This window comes from Dipodomys merriami, unplaced genomic scaffold (genome assembly GCF_024711535.1).
Source record: "Dipodomys merriami isolate MVZ:Mamm:240054 unplaced genomic scaffold, mDipMer1.0.p SCAF_85, whole genome shotgun sequence".
Lineage (NCBI taxonomy): Eukaryota > Metazoa > Chordata > Mammalia > Rodentia > Heteromyidae > Dipodomys > Dipodomys merriami.
The window spans coordinates 1,997,062-2,017,709 of NW_027206457.1; the positions used below are offsets into that span (position 1 = coordinate 1,997,062).

The 20,648-nt window shown below is 48.0% G+C and overlaps 1 protein-coding gene across 3 annotated transcripts; it reads left to right on the forward strand.

Annotated features, from left to right (window-relative positions):
* Positions 1-8,716: 8,716 nt before the first annotated feature.
* On the forward strand, positions 8,717-19,441 carry Snx20 (sorting nexin 20). 3 transcript variants are annotated; one of them, XM_070011887.1, is made up of 4 exons: positions 8,717-8,841; positions 14,317-14,457; positions 15,588-15,739; positions 17,678-19,441. In XM_070011887.1, exons 2-4 carry the CDS (start codon positions 14,328-14,330, stop codon positions 18,344-18,346), a joined length of 951 nt encoding a protein of 316 aa, XP_069867988.1. In that variant the 5' UTR covers positions 8,717-8,841; positions 14,317-14,327; the 3' UTR covers positions 18,347-19,441. The 3 variants fall into 3 exon arrangements, with proteins under 3 accessions (XP_069867988.1, XP_069867987.1, XP_069867986.1); XM_070011886.1 differs by having other exon boundaries at positions 8,717-8,837; XM_070011885.1 differs by having other exon boundaries at positions 8,717-8,837; positions 14,320-14,457.
* Positions 19,442-20,648: the final 1,207 nt, after the last annotated feature.

The following is a 20,648-nucleotide window of genomic DNA, read 5'->3' on the forward strand; positions in this document are numbered from 1 at the left end:
ATTGTTAGAAGCAAATAGATATAAATCCTTGAGGCCACAGAAGGAGCAAGGATTTCTTACATCTGACACCTAAAACAAAACAACCCAAGTGGGAGGGGACAGATCAGCCAGGCTTTTTCCAAGTTGTAAATGTTTGTGCTTCAAAAGACAGCTCTAATGGCCATGCCTCTAATCCTAGCTACTAAGAAGGCTGAGATTTGAGGATTACGGTTCAGAGCCACGTTGGGGAAGAAAAGCCCATGAAACTCTTAACCACCAAAAAAACCCAGAAATGAAGCTGTGGCTCAAGTGGTAGAGTACTGGCCTTGAGCAAAAAAAGCTCAGGAATAGTGCCCAAGCCCTGAGTTCAAGCCCTAGTTCTGGACTAAAAAACAAAATCAAACAATCAACATACCGCTTTTGAAATAAGGTAAATAAAATGAGGCACTCAGCAGCATAAGAGGAGCCATAATAGAGCAGGGGTCATGATGATATAAGGAAACTATGGCAAGAAACTGCTCGACAAACTTAACAGAAACCTCCAAAAAGAAGAACTTAGGACAGGAGGTAGTTTGTGGGCAGCCAGATCTATTCTGAGTGGTGGCCCTGGTGCCTACACTTCTTGCTGACAACCAGATATTTAGCTTCTATATTCTGCTTCTGCGTGTTGCTTGGCTTGCAAAACATAGGAGAGTTGGAAAGATTCCATTTACATGACAACCCTCCCCCCACATTTGGGAGTATAAGAACCCCTACTTGTTGCTATTCAGGGCTGCTTCTGGGTTCCCAATACCTAGGAGTAATCCTGGCCAGTTATAATTGGCTACTGTTATATTTCCTTTTATTACTAATAAATTCCCTTATAATCAAGATTTGGTTTTTGAGTCAGTGGCCTACATTTTCAACTTGTTGCACCTTGAGGGTTAATCTTGATTGCATTGAGACATGGTGAAGAAATTAGTTTCCTTTCGTTTTTTTTTTTTTACTTTCTCTTTCTTTCTTTCTTTCTTTCTTTCTTTCTTTCTTTCTTTCTTTCTTTCTTTCTTTCTTTCTTTCTTTCTTTCTTTCTTTCTTTCTTTCTTACTTTTTTTCAATGGACTTGAACTCAGAGCCTCATACTTGCAAGGCAGGGACTCTACCATTTGCCACACCTCTAGCCCCAATCTAAGAGATTAGTAAAGCTCATTTCTAAGTGTGTCGGAGAGAGCATTTTCAGAGATGCCTAACCAAAGGGGAAACCCTGCCCTGAATGTGGGTGTCACCACTCATAGACTGGAGACAGAGATGGAATAAAAGGGGGGAAAGAAAAAGGCCAGCCATGTATCTCTCTCTGTCTCTGTCTCTGCCTCTCTCTCTGTGTGTCTGTCTCTCTCTGTCTCTCTCTCTCCTTCTCTCCTTCCCTTTTTCTCTCTCAATCCACTCATATAATGTGAGCGGCTCTGCTCCCCACCATAACCATGACAGACTAAAACCTCTGCAGCCATGAACCACAATTCCTTCCTCCCTTCAGTCGTTCACGTCAGGTATTATGTGGCACCAAGGAGCTGTGAGAATGACAGAAATATTTGTGAATGGTGTCTAGAATGCTGTATATAAAAAACCTGAAACACAATAACAAGAAAGTGTGTGTGTGTGTGTGTGTGTGTGTGTGTGTGTAACAGGGCTTGAACTCAAGGCTTGGGCACTGTCCCTTAGCTTTTTCACTCAAGGCTGGTGCTCTACCACTTAAGCCATAGATCCACTTCTGGCTTTTTGGTGGTTAATTGGAGATAAAAGTCTCACAGACTCTTCTGCTGATGCTGGTTTTGAGTTTTGATGCTCAGGTCCCTGAGTAGCTAGGATTACAGATATAAGCCACCAATGCCTGGCCTAAACAAAGGATTCAAACAGACATTATTACAAAGAAGATACAGAAATAGACAAAAGCACTGGAAAATAGTCTCAACATCACTTATCTGAACCTGAGTGAGATCATACTAACACCAACTTGTATGGCTAGTCAAAAGGAGAAAAAGTCACAGTGTCTGAAAGAATGTGGAACTGGAAGGTGGTAGGGATGTGACATGGTGGAAACTAGTTTGGTGGTTCTTCAAAATTAAACAAAGTAACAGTATGATCCAGTAATTCCACACCCAAGAAAGTGCTCAAGAGCCCTGAAAACATATGTGCACACAAAAATTTGTACAGAAATGTTTATAGCAGCATTATTTATTATAGCCAAGAAATAGAAACAACCCATATGGCCATTAACTGATGAGTGGATTTTTTTTTAAATCCACTCATTTAGAAAAGTGGAAAGGTATAGAGCTTGGCACAGTGGCTCACTCCTGTTATTCTACTTGGGAGACTGAGATCTGGAGGATCTCAGTTTGAGGCCAGTCTTGGCAAAAAGGGTTAGGGCTCCATCTCAACAGAAGAAGCTGGGTGTAGCGGTGTTCCTCTATTATCCCAGCTATAGCAGGAAGTATAAACTAGGATCTTAGCCTAGGAGGCTGGAGGTGTAGCTAAGCAGAACACCTATCTAGCAAGCTTGAAGCTCTGAATTCAAAGACCAGTACCACAAAAAATTAGGTGATGTATCCACATAATGGAAAATTATTCATCCACAAAAAGTTACAGAGTCCTAACACAGGTTACAACATAGTGTTTTCCCCACGTTTGTTGGGTGCTAAGTCAACAAATATGCAAATTGTCACAGGACACTGGGAGAATGAGCAAATCCATGAAGTCATTAAGTAGATTTGTGGTTCCCAGGGAGTAGGTAAGAGGACAATAGGAAGTGACAGTCCTGGGGACGAGGGCTCCTACTTGGTACGATGAAAACAGTTGGAATTAGATGTTGGTGACAGTTACTCAGCCCTAAGAAAGTACTAAAACCCATTCACTCAAGTGCCTGAAATGGTACACACAGGGCAATAGACACATATACACAGGCAGGTACATGTGGAATGCATGTGTGTAGGTATGGGAGTGTTTGAGGGGGTAGGGGAGGAAAAGAGAATGTTAGATGGTGAAGAATCTAGAAATCCACTGCATCTGTAAATGGAGATGGTCAAATGGAACTCACCGGAAGCTGTTGAATCACAGAGGGGGGGGGGAGAGTGAGGGTTAGCAAAGGGGTCAATCCTGATTCAAGTAAAGACCCAGGCAATGGTGGTTTAAACCTGTAATCCTAGCTACTCAGAAGGATGAGATATGAGGTTCATGGTTCCAAGCCAGCCCAAGGCAGGAAATTAAACATAACCAACAAAAAGCCTGGCCAAGAGTGGGTAGAGTGCTGGGTGAGCAAGCTGAGCAAACCAAGCAAGTGGGAGGCGCTGAGTTCAAACCCAGTACTGGCTAAATAAATAGATAATCTCTGTTATTTATAAGTGACTCAGCGTATGGCATTTTGTTATAGCACCTGGAGTAGACTGAGACTAGATTCCCAGCACACATAGCTCAGCTCCCTGTGCAGATTCTTTGCTGCATTTCCTCTGTCCTTCACACTCCCTTGCCTAAGTATTATTTCTAGAAGCACTTCAGCTTACACATCTCACTTTGGCTAAAGTATTCCCTACAGTTCCACTGTTCCCAGCCATTGAGAACAATAAGCCAGGCCACACAGGGCTATTGCCCTAAGGAGAAGTGGGCCCTTTTGTGTGCCTGGATCTCAACCTAGTCCTGCCTTCCTCAAGTGCTCACCAAAGTCTTCACTGGGTCTTCTGAGTTGAGGTGCACATTCTCCTGAGAAGGAAGGTTAGAACTTCTCTATGTCTTCCTCCCAAATCCTGGTACAGGTCAGGCCTGATCATCCTGAGGCTGTTAAAGGACCAGTAGGCCCAGCCCGGGCGACCTGAGCACAGGAACGTTAGCACTCAAAAATGGAGTGGCTCTAGTTCGGCCCTTGCAATTCTACCTCAAACCACAACCACAGCAGCAGCCCACAAGGCACTCTCTCTGGGTTCTTGATTTTTTTTTATTAAATAATTTTTAATTGAGATTAAGTGATTACATAAATTCCACAAATTTCACAGTATTGTGGGATAGTGATACTTAAAGTCACAAATACATTTAACCTTCACAAGGCAAATTATTATCATGGTCTATAAAGTCTGTGAATTCTGTAAGCTTTGACAATATGGGATCCTGATTTGAAAGTCTTGCAGACTTAAGAACCTTCCTAATCTTTAGAAAGGCCCATGTGGCTTCTACTCATGCCTTGCAGCTCAGGTTTGTTTTGTCCTGTGAGGAGACACCCTGAGCGATCAATCTCTATCTTATTTGTCAGGAAGGGCAAAGGAAGGTCAAAGCCCTTAGGGGTTCAGACATCTGGATGGGAATTATGCCACCCAAGTAGCCACCACCCAAGTAACCCCTTCTCTGCATGTACATTCATAGTCACCCACCTACCTCCCACCCACCCACTTACCTGCTCAAACTTTCACCAAATCACCCGCCCATTCACTCACCTGCCATTCACCCAGCCATTCACTCATTCACCCACTCACTTGTTCACCTACTACTCCTTCGCCCACTCAATCACACAGCAATGACCCACTAAGTGTCCACTAGATGGCAGGCATTATTGCTTGTTGCTGGCTACAGACTATTAATACAGACCGTCCCTGACTCATTGTGCTTGAGACAGACCATCCAGAAGTAAACCAACAAGCACACCATGAAAGAAGGTGGCCTGGAACCCAGAGAAGGCCACTTGAGGGAGGGACAGGGAAGCCACAACTAAGGATATGAAAATCAACTGTGGAAAGAACCCAGAGATGGGGGTTGCCAGCCAAGGGAAGTGACTGCAGAGATGGAGACAAGTTTGCACAACACCAGAGGATCAAGAACAAGGAGGAGAGGGTGCAGAGTGACACTGTAAGGGGACCTAGTGGGAGCAGTAAGAGCCAGACTGCGGATCACAGGGACTGCGGTGGGAAGTTCGGCTTTGCTCTGAATGGAACCAGAAGTTACTGAAGGTTGGTACAGGAGAGGATATGTGTGCTCTGATTGAATTCTACAAGAGACATCCAGACTCAGCCCTGCCCTCAAGTCCTCTTCCTGACTCTTGGGTGGCCCTCAGTGACCCTCCTCACCATTTGCCTTCAGTATGAGTGACAGAAGTCACTGTTCTGTACCCCCCCACCACACCATCAAAGAAGAATCCCCACCTGCCCGGTATAGGCTGAATGCATCCTTCAGACTCATGCTAAATCCTGGCTCCCCAGGTAGGGGCATTAAGAGGGTGATTGGTCATGAGGTTGGAGGCTTCGGAGCTCTCTCATCGTCTTCTGACAGGACAGAAGATGGTCATCCACAGACCAAGCTCAGGCCCTCACCAGACACTGAACCTGTCATCACTTTGACCCTGACTTTCACAACTATGATAGACTATTGTTTAAACACCCAGGTGTGGTTTTCTCCTTTTCCATATAAGGCTCTGTGCTGTAAGGCAAAGCCAATGCCTAGCAGATGCCCAAGTGCAAATCTTCCATCAGTCTGATCCAGCTGCGTCCCTCCAGCACAAGCCAGACGCCACTTCATGTCCGGGGGTTTCCAAAAATGTCTCTTGTCCCCAAAAGTGAAAGGAGCAACTGCCGCATGCACACTTGTTCCCCTGTGGCTGCTGACCTGGGGCGGGGCAGGGTGGGGGTGGGGGAGAAAGGGGAGGCTAGCAGGACTGCAGAGAAGGGCTCAGCCTGCCTGGGCATCTCACAGAGGCCAGACTTAGGCTGAGATGGGACAAGAAAACTTGGAAAGTACAAAATTGACCCACAGGAAGGGGGGAAAGGGAGGACCCAGCTGCAATATTCTTGGGTCCTGTCTCATAAACTTGCTAGACCTGAGGATAGAGCCCAGGGCCTTACACATGCTAGGCAAGTGCTCTCACTTGAGCCATACCTGCAGATTTTTTATTTTATAATTTGCTTTTGTGATAGGGCCTCACTAATATGCTGAGTGGCCCTCAAACTCATGACATTCCTGCCTCCATCTCTTGAGTAGCTGGGATTACAGGTATGAACCATCACACGTGGCTCTATGTTGGACCTTCTGCTAGGCAGTGAGGCAGAACAAGTAAACTGCAAGAAGCTCTGGCAAGCAGGCCAGGGGCACATCGTATCTGGTGCTTCCTTTGGGCTCATTCCAGAGACACATATCCATAGAGATGGGACCGGATGGCTATTTCCATAAGCAAAGCCAACAGGTAAGCAGCAGATGCATTCTAGAGTGCCAATGAGAGGAATAAACTGTAACAGTTTGAGAATAATATCAATTGTTGGCACTTGACCAGCACGGCACAGCATTCTTCCACTTCTTAACTCATCTTAAGCCTCTTGATGGCCGACAAGGATGTTCCAGAAATCAGTCATGGAGAAATCACCATAGCCCTGGCTATGAAAGCAAAAGACTGATACAGTTGGATACTTTACTGTTTGCAGCTTCTTTTAATTTTAATGTGGCCGATCATGGGGCTTGAACTCAGAACCTGGGTGCTGTCCCTGAGCTCCTTTGCTCAAAGCTAGCACTCTACCCTCTGAGCCACAGCACCACTTCTGGTTTTCTGGCAGTTAATTGGAGATAAGAGTCTCACAGACTTTGTGGCCTGGGATGGTTTTGAATCGTGATCCTCAGATCTCAGCCTCTTGAGTAGCTAGGATTACAAGCATGAGCCAGGAACACCCGGCATGCAGCCTCTTTTTGTTATAAGATCTCATTAAAGAACTACAAAAGCATGCAGGGGAGGGACAATGGGGGTGGGAATATGGAGAAGCACATGCACTCAAGCGGGTAAATCTTAAAACCTACAAATCTGTAATAAAATATTTCAATAGAAATGAAAGTGGGGGGGGCTGGGAAGGTGGCTCAGTGGTATAGTGCTTGCCTTGCATGCATGAGGCCCTGGGTTCGATTCCTCAGCACCACATAAGCAGAAAAAAAAGCCAGAAGTGGCGCTGTGGCTCAAGTGGTAGAGCGCTAGCCTTGAGCTGAATTGCTGAGGGACAGCGCCCAAGACCAGAGTTCAGGCCCACGACCGGACCCCCCCCCAAAAAAAAGAAATGAAAGGTGGGCTTGAACAGACCTTTCATTGAAGAAGAGGTGCAGATGGGAAATAAGGTCATCATCCATCTACAAAAATGCACCTTCAAACCCTAAGGAGACATCACTGCATACCTATGAGAATGGACACAATAAAAGATAGTGACATTATGTTATTGGTGGAGGACCTGGAACTCTCAACTTGGCTGGGGCGGAGGTGATGCTGAATGGCACAGCCACACTGGGAAATGGCTCAGCATAATCCAGTGCAGAGGCAAATACTCCTACTCAAAGATCCACATGGACTTGGATAAATGGGTCAGACATGTAACCATGACACCCCTAGAAACAACCCAAACATGCAGCAATAGACCTAAAAGAGGATAGTGTCGCATCTAAATCATGTAGCAAGAGAAAAAAATAAAGTTCAGCCACCTGGAGCATGATGGCCCCATTGTTCCTAGGTCATAGGTACAATGTTAAGGAGTCCCAGGATTTCGCTATGCCTCCCAGATCTGTGAGTTGGATCTTGCACCCCCAGAGCACAGGGTTGAGAGGTAGATCAAATGAAAGGTCATTTAATCACAAGAGTGGGTAATCATCAGACTGGATTGACACAGTTTTTTTAATGTCAGTACTGGGGCTTGAACTCAAGGCCTGGTCCCTTCAATTTTTTGTCAAGGGTAACACTCCACCACTTGAGACACAATTCCACTTCTGGCTTTTTGGTGGTTAATTAATTAGGAACAAGAATCACACACCCACCAGGCACTGGTGGCTCACGCCTGTAATCCTAGCCAGCCCAGGCAGGAAAAGTCCATGAGACTTTTTTTTTTTGTCGGCCATAGGGCCTGAACTCTGGGCCTTGGCACTGTCCCTCAGTTCTTCAGCTCAAGGTTAGCACCCTACCATTTGGGCCACAGCGCCATTTCCGGCTTTTTCTGCTTATGTGGTGCTGAGGTACTGAACACAGGGCCTCATGCGTGCAAGGCAAGCACTCTACCACTGAGCCAACTTCCCAGCCCATGAGACTTTTATCTCCATTAAACCACTCAGAAAACCAGAAGTGTTGCTGTGGCTTAAGTGGTAGAGCACTCACCTTGAGCTGAAGAGCTGAGGGACAACACCCAGGCCCAGAGTTCAAGCCCCACGACTGACCAAAATAATAATAATAAGAAGAAGAAGAAGAAGAAGAAGAAGAAGAATCACACAAGCATTCCTGCCTAGGCTTGCTTTGAACTGTGATCCTCAGATCTCAGCCTCCTAAGTATTTAGGTTTAAGAATGTGAGCCACCAGCATTCAGCTCAACACTGTTGTGGGAGTGGACTGTTCTTAACCAAGTGGAGTTGTTACCTTTGGCTCTCAGATTTTTTGCTATTCTGCCTGAGAGCCCTCTGCAGACACTGTCATCTTGCTTTTGGCCTTCCCAGTTTCCAGAACAGTGTGCTAAACAAATACTTTTGTAACTAATTCAGCCTGTGGCTTTCTGTCAAAGGCAGAGACAAGGACTGAAACAAAGACATTGCCCAGGCTTCTGAAGGTTATGGGGGCTGCTGGAAGTGAGGCCAAGCTGGACTGCTAAGGGCTGGCTCTATGGCCTTCCCCTGTGGGGGCCCCAGATTGTCAGCAGGTCTTGGTTCACTACCTTTCACCAGCCAATGGGCTGTGGCTGTTGGGGGGAAGGTTCCTCAGCCTACTTCCTGTTTTCATACAGGAAACAGCAAAGCCAAGCAGCAGACAAGGCAGACACTCATACACTTAACTTGCCAGAGGTTGAAACAGAGAGCCGACCTTCTCTTCCTGGACCGGTGGACCCCACAGTGCCTGGAGACTTCAGGTCAGTCAGTGTTTGACCCAAGCTCAGTCCTCCCCTCCCCGCCCTGTCCACTGTGGTTCAGCCCCCTCCTCCTGGGGCCTCTTATCAGTACTTGGTGGGGCAGGGAAGTAGGAAGGAGGGCGGGCGTGTGGCACCCCCTAGGTAAGGTGATCTCCACAGCTTATCAGGTAATGGCTCCTCTATTATCCCCCACCTGCCCCCCATAACCTCAACTCATTTTGAAATGCCAGTACAATCTTAGGGTCCTGGGGAATAGTCTAGAATCCGTACCAGGGCCTTGCATCATTATGGCCCCAGAAATGTGTGTAAATGCAGAGAGCAAGGCCCATACCAGACCTCTTAGCTGAACTTCCTGGGTTTTGAGAGCCAGGAAATCTGCCTGAGAGCAGCCCAGGGCACCCTATCCCACCCCACCACCTGGGAGATTCCAACACATGCGTAGGTTTGGGAGTCTCTGTCGTTGGCCACGATTCTCAGGAGAACACACAGACATCCAGTGTGGCCAACCTTTCTCTAGAAGGGGTAGTGTGTGGGTGGGTGGGGGGGGGGATACTGTGGCTGGACACCCTAATCGTGATCCGAGGAAAGCAGATCAGGAAGCCAGGACTCTGACTGAAAATAAAATTCAGCAGCCAAGGCTGGCCAGTCTCAGCTCTCTTTCAGTGAATGACTCTTGGTTAACAGCTCAAGTCCCTGCCTCCCAGGGTGGGCCAGGAGATGTGATTTCGGTGTGCTAGCAGTTAATCCCTAGTAACAGTCCTCAGCAGCCCCTCAGGAAGGTGGCCTAGGTGCCCATTCAGACTGGACCTGGCATGAGCACTTGAAGGGTGGTGTGGGTCAGGGCATCTGGGAGACAAGGAGGATGGCCAAGAATGCAGAGATACAGGGGAGCTACTCTGTCCTTTGGGCCAAGTACAGACCAAAGCCAACAGCACCAATATTTGCAAGGTTTTGTCATAAAGTTTAGAAATATTTGCTACAAAGGGTGTGGGGAAGTAGGGGAACTTCAGTGTGGTCATTGCCAAAGAATGTTTATAGAGAGATAAGATTTCCTTCCCATTTCACAGATGGGGAAGCTGAGGCCTGTGATGGATGGAATGCTGGATTAAAAGCCTTATAAGGCATGTGGGGGGGGGGGAGTGTGGGCAGGAAAGGAAACCTACTGCCCTGTAGATGGGAATGTAAACTAGTACAGCCACTCTGGACATCAGTCTGGAGGTTCCTCAAGAATCTAAACATAGACCTTCCCTACAACCCAGCCATACTACTCCTGGGCTTCAATCCTGAGTATCATGAGCCAGGATTATAAGGACACTTGCATACCCATGCTCATTGTCTTACTATTCACAATAGCCAAGATATGAAAACAACCCAGATGCCCCACAATAGATGGGTAGATCCAAAAAATGTGGTACCTATATGCAATGCCATTTTACATAGTCATTAGAAAGAATAAAATAATGTCATTTGCAGGGAAATGGATGGAACTAGAACAGATCATGTTAAGTGAAGTAAGCCAAGCTCAGAGAGACAAATGGCACAAGTTCGCCCTGATATGCAGAAATTAGATCCAAAATACACTGGGACGTGATAAATTATACACGGTTTTAGATGCTCACACACAGTGAGACCAAAAGAGGATACTTTTAGGAGAGAAACACAAAGGCACAATGACAGTGCCTCTTCATATTTCTATAAAATAATATACATATTGAAATGAACTCCAAGATATGGAAACGTCTCTCTTTTTTCTTTCTTTTTTTCATTTTTAGTTTTTGGTGATTCTATCTTCTTTATATATGTGTATTCAAAAAAAGTGTACATCTTCAGAAGAGTACAGAACTTGAGGCAGTGAAGCTCACTGGACACTGATGAAAGTGAACTATATAACTATATAAATAACTATATATATATAACTATATAACAAAAGACATTGTAAAAAAGGAAATGTGCTCATTACCTGACTCATGTAATTGTAATCCCTCTGTACATTACCTCTATAGTAACAATACAGTAAATTAATAATAAGAAAAGAAAGGAAATCAATGGACCCAAATGTAGAGTAGAAAGAAATTTACCACCAGGAAAGTCAATGATGCTCCAAGATAATATTTTGATTCTAAATAATATATTTGAAGGAAGAAAATAGTTAATGATTATCTTTATTTTTTAAATGATTGGAATTAATGCTACCTATAATAAGAGTATGAAAGTATTACTTTAGAACATGTTCTATGTTTTAGTGGGATAGTCTCTCTGTCCAATTTTCATTTCTTTAAAATGCTCAACTGTAAAAGTATGTACAGTGAGAAATTTTGTAAAAATGAAATTATCTACAGACAGAAAATGGAACTTCCCATCACTGAAATCCCACTTGGTACCAGTGCAGTTTTTATCTATTTAGCAATGATTTCCTTTCCATAAACACATTCACACATGTCAGATGTATGTTATAGAAATGTGAATCATACTTGTATATCACTCTGCACTTTGATTCTTCTCTTCATATAAATATCATGGTATCCTATGTTGCTATATCCACTCCTTTCTGGATAAGTAGTATTGGTACCTTCTGTAACCTTCCTTGATTTTAGCTTTCTTCATTTCTCCATTTTAGTAAAATGGAGAAAATTCAACACCACTTCATGAGATAGTTGTTGTGATTCTATGTAAAATATTCTGAATGATATCTGTTGCACAGGAATGTTAGGAAACAATACAACATCATTTTGTTGTTGTGTCACATATGTATCCTACAAATAGATATGTAGTTCTTAAATATTTCCTTTAATAAATATTCTTATATTTCCTAAAAAAAAAACAGACAAAAATGTGATGGGAAGAGACAGGAAAGATACTAATAGCCCATGACTCAACAGAGATTGCATTGTATTGCAGTGTATTGGCAAAATTCAACTAATGTTTATTACATATTTTTTCACTTCATTGTATATGTTGTACATCAATAATCTCCATGCTTGAACATTTGGGGGAAAGTATACTGAGATAGCAATTTATCTTATGAGACGTACTAAAAGAAAAAGATGGTCTAACAAATTAGATGGATAGAGTGTGATTAAGCAGGTATAATCAAGTTCATGGTAGAGAATTTTAAAGAGACTTCCATGGGAGCAGCAATGTGTAGCATTTTCCTTTCCACATCTCGCAGTGGGTGGACCCCAGCCAGTTCCCTAAGAGGAAACCGACCAGCTGACCTTGATTGCTGAGATCCACTTTCATTCAGGACGAGGTGTCCAGGTTTTTCACTGCAGTGTCCAGTCAAAACAGCATCTCTGGGCTCTTCCATGGTCCTGAGGAAGCCAGTGTCCTGCTTACCAGACACCCAATCATGAAATCAGAACTGGATGGGCTGAACCACGAAATCCAGCACCTTCATTTCACAGATGAACCAATGGAGGCAGATTCAGAGCAGCTCCTACTGGAGACATTGGGTCCCAGGAAATCCTAGCCATCAAAAATCCCATTAGATAAGAAAGTATAGGCTGTCCAAATCTTGCTTGGGAAGTTAGCAGGATATAGGGGACCTACCTCTAGCCCTATGTCACCTTACTGGGACAGGGCTGTGGCCACACTTCTCAGGTAGGGGGTAGAAGAGAGGGGCTGGGAGGTGTAAACAACTCACCTAAGGACTCGGCAGGCATGATGGAAGGCCACATCTCCCGGCTCCTTAAGAGTCTGAGAGACAAATGAGACAATCCTAGCCAGCCACGGACCTGTTATTTGACTCCATTTGCCCATCTGTAAAAGGTGAGGTAGGGTCAAGGCTCTCCTTCGATCCACTGGATGCCTGGATAACACCCCAGGTTCCTTCTACTCTGCACAGAAAGTTCAAGCTTCTGAAGGTTCATGTCCTGGTGGCTGAGCCCACTGCAAAGGGCTCTCAGGTCTAGAACCGGGGCTGCAGGGGAGCCATAGGTATGCTCAGGCAGCAGTGGCCCCGCTCTAGTCAGCAGAAGGCATGAGGTCATCACTTCTGCTACAAAGCTGTGTCCCAGCCCCTGTTCCATCAAAGCAAATCTTCCCATTTCTCTTTTCCTGGTTTGTGCCATTTGTAATTCAATTCCAGCGTATAGCTTAATTTAGCCATGTATATCACAACTCTGGCTCAAAGCATCTAGCACATGCCAGATCCTAAAAACAGGGATGACCCTACAGGGCCCCGAGTGGAGCACAGAAGCTAAGGTGACTTTCCAGCTAACAGGTACCTCCTTTACCTCTCTAGGTCACTAACAATTTCTGTGTCAATGAGGCCCTCCCTCCTCATTGCAGAGAAGTGGGAAGATTCTGGGGTTGCACCAGCCCTTTCTCTTGGGCAGCTCTATGTCTCTGTTCCTTCATCCCAAAGTGGAGGCAAAACCAATTTCCTCAAAGGTGTTGGTCAGATTCAGAGAGAGAGTATGGTAGAGCAGAGTACTGTCAAAATAGCTCAGGATGTTCGGGTGTCATGTAGGAATAAAGACACCAACTTGAAAGGACCTTGGCAAAGTTTACTTCTGCAGAAGGGTGAGCCATCAGCCAAAAATTTGGCAAGCAAGCACACAGAGCAGGTGGCCGACTCCCTTTTTATCCCTAACACAGCAGGCCCCGCCCCTCTGATCACTTTGGTTAGCTCAGGTTCACAGTCTGCCAAAAGATGGAGCTTAATTAACAGGATGCAGCTAAAATTCAAGGAACTTCTACCAGTGTCTTAAAGTGCTCAGGAAAAGGATATCTGTAATTAAAATATAATTAACAAGGGCCAAGCCACCTGGCCAAAGCAGAAACCGTGCAGAAGAATTTTCTCAAGATTAAGAGACCATTTGCATAGATGCTTTTTCTCAGAGTACACAGCCAGCATGGCGTAGCTTTTGAGATAAATCCTGGTTTGTTCATTGGGTCACTCACCAGCTGCGTGACTGTGGGCTGGATTTCAGTTTCTTTATCTGTTGTTTGGCTGGGGGGATGATAAATTTTTGTGGGCATTGAATTAGACGTGGGGTGTAAAGACCTTGGCAAGTATGAAGTAGGAATAACAGGCTATCAGTCAATCTTTGTTTTTAGACAGACAGATACATGTATACATAGATTAGATGCATTCGTAGGAAGTAGACACTTAGATGATGGATAGAATTTTAGGTAAGTAGATAAAGAAACTGATTATAGAGATAGATAATACATGTGTATAGTGATATAAAATTGAGTACCAGGACATTTGTCAAGACATGCTAGCACCTTTTCCCCAAGTAATCAACAAAGCCATTCCCTGGATCACTCAGAGACTCTGAGCCTCCTGGGAACCTCTGGCCAGCTGAGGACAGACCCGAGTTTGATCTGAGTCTGGGGCAGGCAGGGGAGGGTCCAGCAGAGTGGGGGATCACTGTCACTCCCCTAGCCAGACAGCAAGGAACAGGCCAGGCCCACTGGGGACCTCCAGGAGCCTAAGGTGAATGGACATCCACTGTCTCCTCTTTCACCCCAGCAGCCTCCAGCATGGAGAGTCCAGAGCACCCCGAGAGCCCTGGCTGGACAGGACCTGTAACCCCGTGTACAACAAGGACCAGGCAGGAAGCACCAGCCACAGGCCCAGACCTTCTCTGTGTAGGACCTGATGGACATTTAGGTGGGTTTGAAGCCTGGGGCTCTGGAAGGGGGGCAGCGGTGGAAAGACAGTTGGAGTACTTCCGTAGGTGATGCTCTGATCATCCCAAGGCCAAACCAAGACAAGGATTTGGTGCTCATTGTTTGCCCGGGAGCTGACCCTACAAGGTACAGCAGAGAACATTAATGTGGGGGAGCAGAAGACGGGCTCAGTCCCAGTGGGGATGGATGCCCTGGGATGAAACACATTCATTTTAGGCACAGGGGAGCTAGGCTATATTATCCCACATTCCTATCCTCCATGGGCTGATTGGGACTCCTGAGGATGCTACTGTGGCCCCAGACAGGCCCTTGGGAGAGAGTCATAGTTGCTTCCTTGAGGGAACCAACAGGCAGCAAGTATCACAACCGTGTCAACCGGCCCAGCCAGCATCCATCACGTCAGCTATAGCGCCATCTCCTGGCACAACAGTTGTCCTAAGTGCAGAGAAAGCAGAACGTAAAGAACATTGAGCTGACCCTCAGCACAGAGTTCAGAAAAGAGAAATGCCCATGAAGAATGATTAGGAATGCCACAAAAGGCTCCCAGCACACGTAGGAGGCCTTCACCTAACACCACAGGGCATCTGGGGCGGGTGGAGCCACTGGACAATGGGACCCAGACCCCTTTGCCATAAATGCACAAGCATTTGCTCAGACTCAGTGGGGAAGGACTCCCTAAGTTTTCTCTAGATCCTCTGGGAGCTCTGGGCTCAAGGGAGGCTTGGGTAGCGCTGCTGTGTTCCAGTTAGAACATGGGCAGACCATCTCCATGTGTGATGCCACGTGAGCAGTGTCAGGACAGGGTCAGGGGTCCCTGCTAAAGTCCCAGGGCCCCTGCTTCAGGGACACAAGTAAACGTAGTAGGCCCTGGCTTGCGGTGAGCATGGGTTTTTCTGTCCGCAGACTGGAACAATGCATTTCCTAACCAAGAAACGGTGGGTGGGGGACGGGCTGCGTGAGACTGGCAGGGTGAGTGGATTTAGGTCAGACTGCACACAGGGGCCCCGTCAAGGGGATCCATATTAGATCAGGCAGGCTCAGCCACCTTCCTGCGCCCTTGCTCCAGTGGACGCTGCCCGCGCGGTCTCCTTAAGGGTGCTGTCCTTCCAGATGCCCTCAGTGGCCCGAGCTCCAACTCCAGCATGACCACTCGGGAGCTGCAGGAGAACTGGCAGAAGGAGAAGGGCCACTGGAAGCCGGTCAAGCTGCTCTTTGAGATCGCTTCAGCACGCATCGAGGAAAGAAAACTCTCGAAGATCGTAGTAAGTTGAGGCCGGGAAATGGTGGAGGCCCTGTCACTGCCTCCTTTCGGTGAAACTGCAGTTTTCCCACCCATGAAATGGGTTGACGTACTCGTCCTCAGAATTCTCCCGGAGAAACCAAGGCTTCCTGCTGGCAGGGTGCCAGGTCCTTGTGGCTGACCACTGTGGCACCAGAAGCTCTGTGCTGGGGGCTGCTGTCTGTGCCAGACCGGAATTTCAGCTTGGGATAGAGAGATGTTGGAGGTAGACCGCTCCCTTCCTCTCCATGTCATCCAAGATAGGGCAGTAATGACGGTGGCCACTGGGTGCCAAAGGCATGCTGGGCAGAGCCCTCACGTGGCTTCAGAACACTGACCCGTTCTGCCAACATCTGGAAAATGAATTAGGTGTCATTCCTACTGTCCATTTATAGAGCAGAAAACTGAGGCTCAGAGATGGTAAGTCACCTGTCTAAGACCACACAGGTTGGAACGGGACTGGAATTCTAACCCAGGCAGTGCAGCTAGGGAGCCTGATCAGTATCCTCTCCAAAGGGAACTGTGAACGTTTTTTTCTTGCCGTGTAACATCATCACTAGGAGACTAAATGCCAAACCAGAAGCCAACTCCCAGGTGTTCCAACCCAAGCTTCCCAGTTAACAACACAGGAAGCCAGTTTGGGCAATGCAGAGCCAAGAGGGACCCTAGGCCCATTGCACAGGCAGGCAGATTCCTCTTCCCCTGAGACGTTTCTAGTTGTTATTCCAGATTGACTCTTGCTGAAAACAACTGCTAGATAGCACAGCACAGGGGGAAAGACAAGGGGAACACTGTCAAAGCATGTTCCACATTACAGGCTCTGGTGCAAATGTCACAGTGAAACTTGTTACCTTGCATAAGCAAGATCTGCTAATGTAAATAAATAAGACACACCATCCACCCTCAGAAACAAAATGAGAATAATGAGAATTTCAGCAAAGCGTGATGGCACATGCTTGTAATCCCAGCACGCAGGAGGTAGAGACAGGAGGATCTCCAGTTCTGAATTAATCTAAGTTGCTTACGTTAGCAAGACCCTGGAGAGGCACAGGGAGGAGGGAAGGAAAAGGAAGGAGGAGGAGGAAGAGGAGGAGGAGGAAAAGGAGGGAAGGGAGGGAGGAAGTCAAAGGAGGAGGCAGGAGGAGGAAGAGGAGAAAGGGAAGGAAGAAGGGGAGGGAGGGAAGAGAATTAGAGGAAAGAAGAGAGGGAGAAGATGGAGGGAGGGGGATGGGAGGAAGGAAGGAAGGAAGAAAGGAAGGAAGGAAGGAAGGAAAGAAGGGGAGAAAAACTGCATGTAGGGCTAGCCCATTTAGGGGTGTGCTGTAGATTGTTCTGGTCACTATTTTCCTTTTCCTTTGCCGGGTGGGATGGAGTCCGGGCCTCAGTCCTCCGTCCTCCGAGATGGAGCCCAAGGCCTCCGTCCTCTGTCCTCCGGGATGGAGTCCAGGCCTCCGTCCTGCCCTCCGGGATGGATGGAGTCCAGGCCTCCATCCTCTATCCTCCGGGATGGAGTCCAGGCCTCCGTCCTCCGTCCTCCGGGATAGAGTCCAGGCCTCCGTCCTCTGTCCTCCGGGATGGAGTCCAGGCCTCCGTCTTCCGTCCTCCGGGATGGAGTCCAGGCCTCCGTCTTCCGTCCTCCGGGATGGAGCCCAAGGCCTCCGTCCTGCCCTCCGAGATGGAGTCCAAGGCCTCCGTCCTGCCCTCCGGGATGGATGGAGTCTAGGCCTCCGTCCTGCCCTCCGGGATGGATGGAGTCTAGGCCTCCGTCCTGCCCTCCGGGATGGAGTCCAAGGCCTCCGTCCTGCCCTCCGGGATGGATGGAGTCCAGGCCTCCGTCCTGCCCTCCGGGATGGATGGAGTCCAGGCCTCCGTCCTCGGTCCTCCGGGATGGAGTCCAAGGCCTCCGTCCTGTCTCCGGCAGCTGTACCAGATCGTCGTCGTGCAGACCGGGAGCTTCGACAGCGGCCCGGCGGTGGTGGAGCGGCGCTACTCGGACTTCGAGCAGCTGCACCGGAGCCTGCGCAAGGCGTTCGCGGAGGAGATGGAGGACGTGGCGTTCCCGCGGAAGCGGCTGGCGGGCTGCCTGGCGGCGGCGGCGGTGGGCGAGCGCGCGCGCGCGCTGCGCGAGTACCTGCGGCAGGTGCACGCCATCCGCGCCGTGCGCCGCTCCCGCGAGTTCGCCGACTTCCTCACGCGGCCCGAGCTGCGCGAGGCCTTCGGCTGCCTGCGCGCCGGCCGCTACGCGCGCGCGCTCGAGCTGCTGGGCCGCGCGCTGCCGCTGCACGAGAAGCTCACGGCGCACTGGGCCCCCGCGCGCGTGCCCGCGCTCTGCGCGCTGCTGCTGTGCCACCGCGACCTGGGCCGCCCCGCCGACGCCTTCGCGGCCGGCGAGCGCGCCCTGCGCTGCCTGCAGGCCCGGGAGGGCCACCGCTACTACGGGCCGCTGCTGGACGCCATGGTCCACCTGGCCTACGCGCTGGGCAAGGACTTCGTGTCCCTGCAGGCCCGGCTGGAGGAGAGCCGGCTGCGGAGGCCCGCGGACCGCAGCGTCACGCTCAAAGAGCTCACGGTGCGCGAGTACCTGCCCTGACCCCGCCGCCGGCGGCCCTTTGGGGCTCCCTTTGGGGCTCCGATGGTGCCCTTTGGAGCTCCCTTTGGGGCTCATTTTGGGGCTCCCTTTGGGGCTCCGATGGTGCCCTTTAGGACTCCGATGGTGCCCAGGGAAGCCTCTGTTTGTGTCTTGTTTCCCTTGGGTGCCGGGCTCACCTCATCTTAAAGCCAGGCCATGCCCGTCATCCTAGCCATTCAAGGCACTGAGATCTGCAGATCATGGTTCGAAGCCAGCCTGGACAGAAAAGCCCGTGAGACGCTTATTTCCCATAAACTGTTACCATAAAAGCCAGAAGTGGCACCGTGGCTTACGCGATGGAGTGTTAGTCCTTGAACAGAAAAGCTTAGGGACAGAGCCCAGGCCCTGAGTTCAAGGTCCAGGACCGACACAAAAACCACAACAACAAAAAATCCCTACAAGCTCAGCTGCCCAAGACTTTGGGAATGATATGGAAATTACCTGTTTCTGTGCCCTGCCAGAGGAGAAATTTATGTTGAGTGTCACCCATAAAGCAGCACGTCATTTTCTGGCCAGAAGGCTCTCTCCAGCGGCCCAGGCTCCTTCCTCTCCTCCTGTGGGCCTGAGGGCTGCTTGCAAATATTCCCAGCCATCCTGACGTCTATCTTTTCTCTTGTAAAGCCACCCCTCTCCCTCAGTAGGTTCAAAACTCATATTGCCTCTCCAGGTCAGCTTCTCCCAACCCTCCCCAGGACGAAGTCTAGTCCAATGATCTGACCTGATTAGTGATCTAGGCTGGTTTGGATCAATATATGGAAGGCTGGGACCCTGTGAAGACCTAAGCCATCTGGCTGAGCTTATCAGGTGCATTAAGGGACTGTAATTTGAGAACATTAATATGGGGAACCACCTTGTCCTGGATAGGGGTCTGGCTCAAAGGAGAGAAGTCAAGGTACTCATGGACCAGCATTCACCAGACTGCACCAGATGCTGTTCAACAGCGTCACCTTGTGGTGGTCACTGTAGTGTTTGCCAAGAAAGTCCTTAAGTCCCTGAATACTGGAGGAGGAAGACATTCTAACTGAGCACATGAGAAATTAAAGTGCTGAATGGAAATTTTTAAGTGGTGAGTTGATTTGTAATGTTCAAGCAGATTTGATAAGTTATCAAATGTAACATGTTCTCAGTTGTAAAATGCACCAACTATTCACCTAGAAAGACAAAAATGTGTGACATGAGAGGTTAACATTAGATTCTAGAAACAAAAGAAGAAAAATCCCAGAGACCAAAGTGTTAGGTTCTCAATGTCAAGGTCAATGTGGGCTGAGCTACTGCTGTGGGTTTGAATGCCCCACCAAAACTCCCCCAACCCATCATGGAGGGTAGAGGTAGGACCTCAGCAGGTAGGTAGGTAGGTTAAATGAGACTGAGGATGCACCCATGACTTCCTAAGAAGAGATTGACATTAACACACTTGCTGTCACCATACACAACTCTGGGACTGCAGAGTCTTCATGCAAGAAGACCTTTATCCAGTGCAGACTTCCAGGGTCTGGGCTGAATAAGCCTTCTTTCTTTACAAGTTACCCAGTCTGTGGCATGTACTCACAGCAACAGAAAAGGAACAAGGACATTGCTACGACTGCAGTTCAATCAAACTTAGCACTGAGTGGAGGATGGGAAGGCAGCCTCTGAGAGTTTGGGCTGCAAGCTAGTGTCCACCTTTATTTGGGGACTGAGAGCAAAACAACATGACCTGAAATAATTACAGCAGAGGGGTCGTGTCGAAGTGGGTTGCAGTGGAAGTGTTGTTGCCTCTGTGAGGAAATCCACAAGGATCTAGATTGGTGAAAAGGGTAAGCACTGAAATGCAGAGGGAAAATGTACACCAAAGCCAGTGCTGCTTAGTGGTGCACTCCTGTAATTCTAACTATTCAGGAGGCTGAGACCAAGAGGATTGTGATTTGAAGTCAACCCAGGCAGAATAGTCCTTGAGAGTCTGTCAACAAAATAACTACAAAAAGCCAACTTGGAAGTGTGGTTAGAGCAGTAGAACACCATCCAAGAGCAAGAAAGCCAAGTAAGGAGGGTAATGAAGGGATGAAAGAGGATGAATATATATGTGACAGTTGGTTCGCCTGTTTAAAACCTGTTGGAATGTTTTAAGTAGGATGAAGAAAGTGACAGAGGGAGTGTGGTTGATACATTGTGTGCATGCATGGAGATGCATGCATAACTGATATATGCTAATAATAGTAAGAAGAGAAAAGGCAGAGCTACAGAGTGGGTGCAGAGGCCCTGAATCCAAGCCCCAGGACTGGAA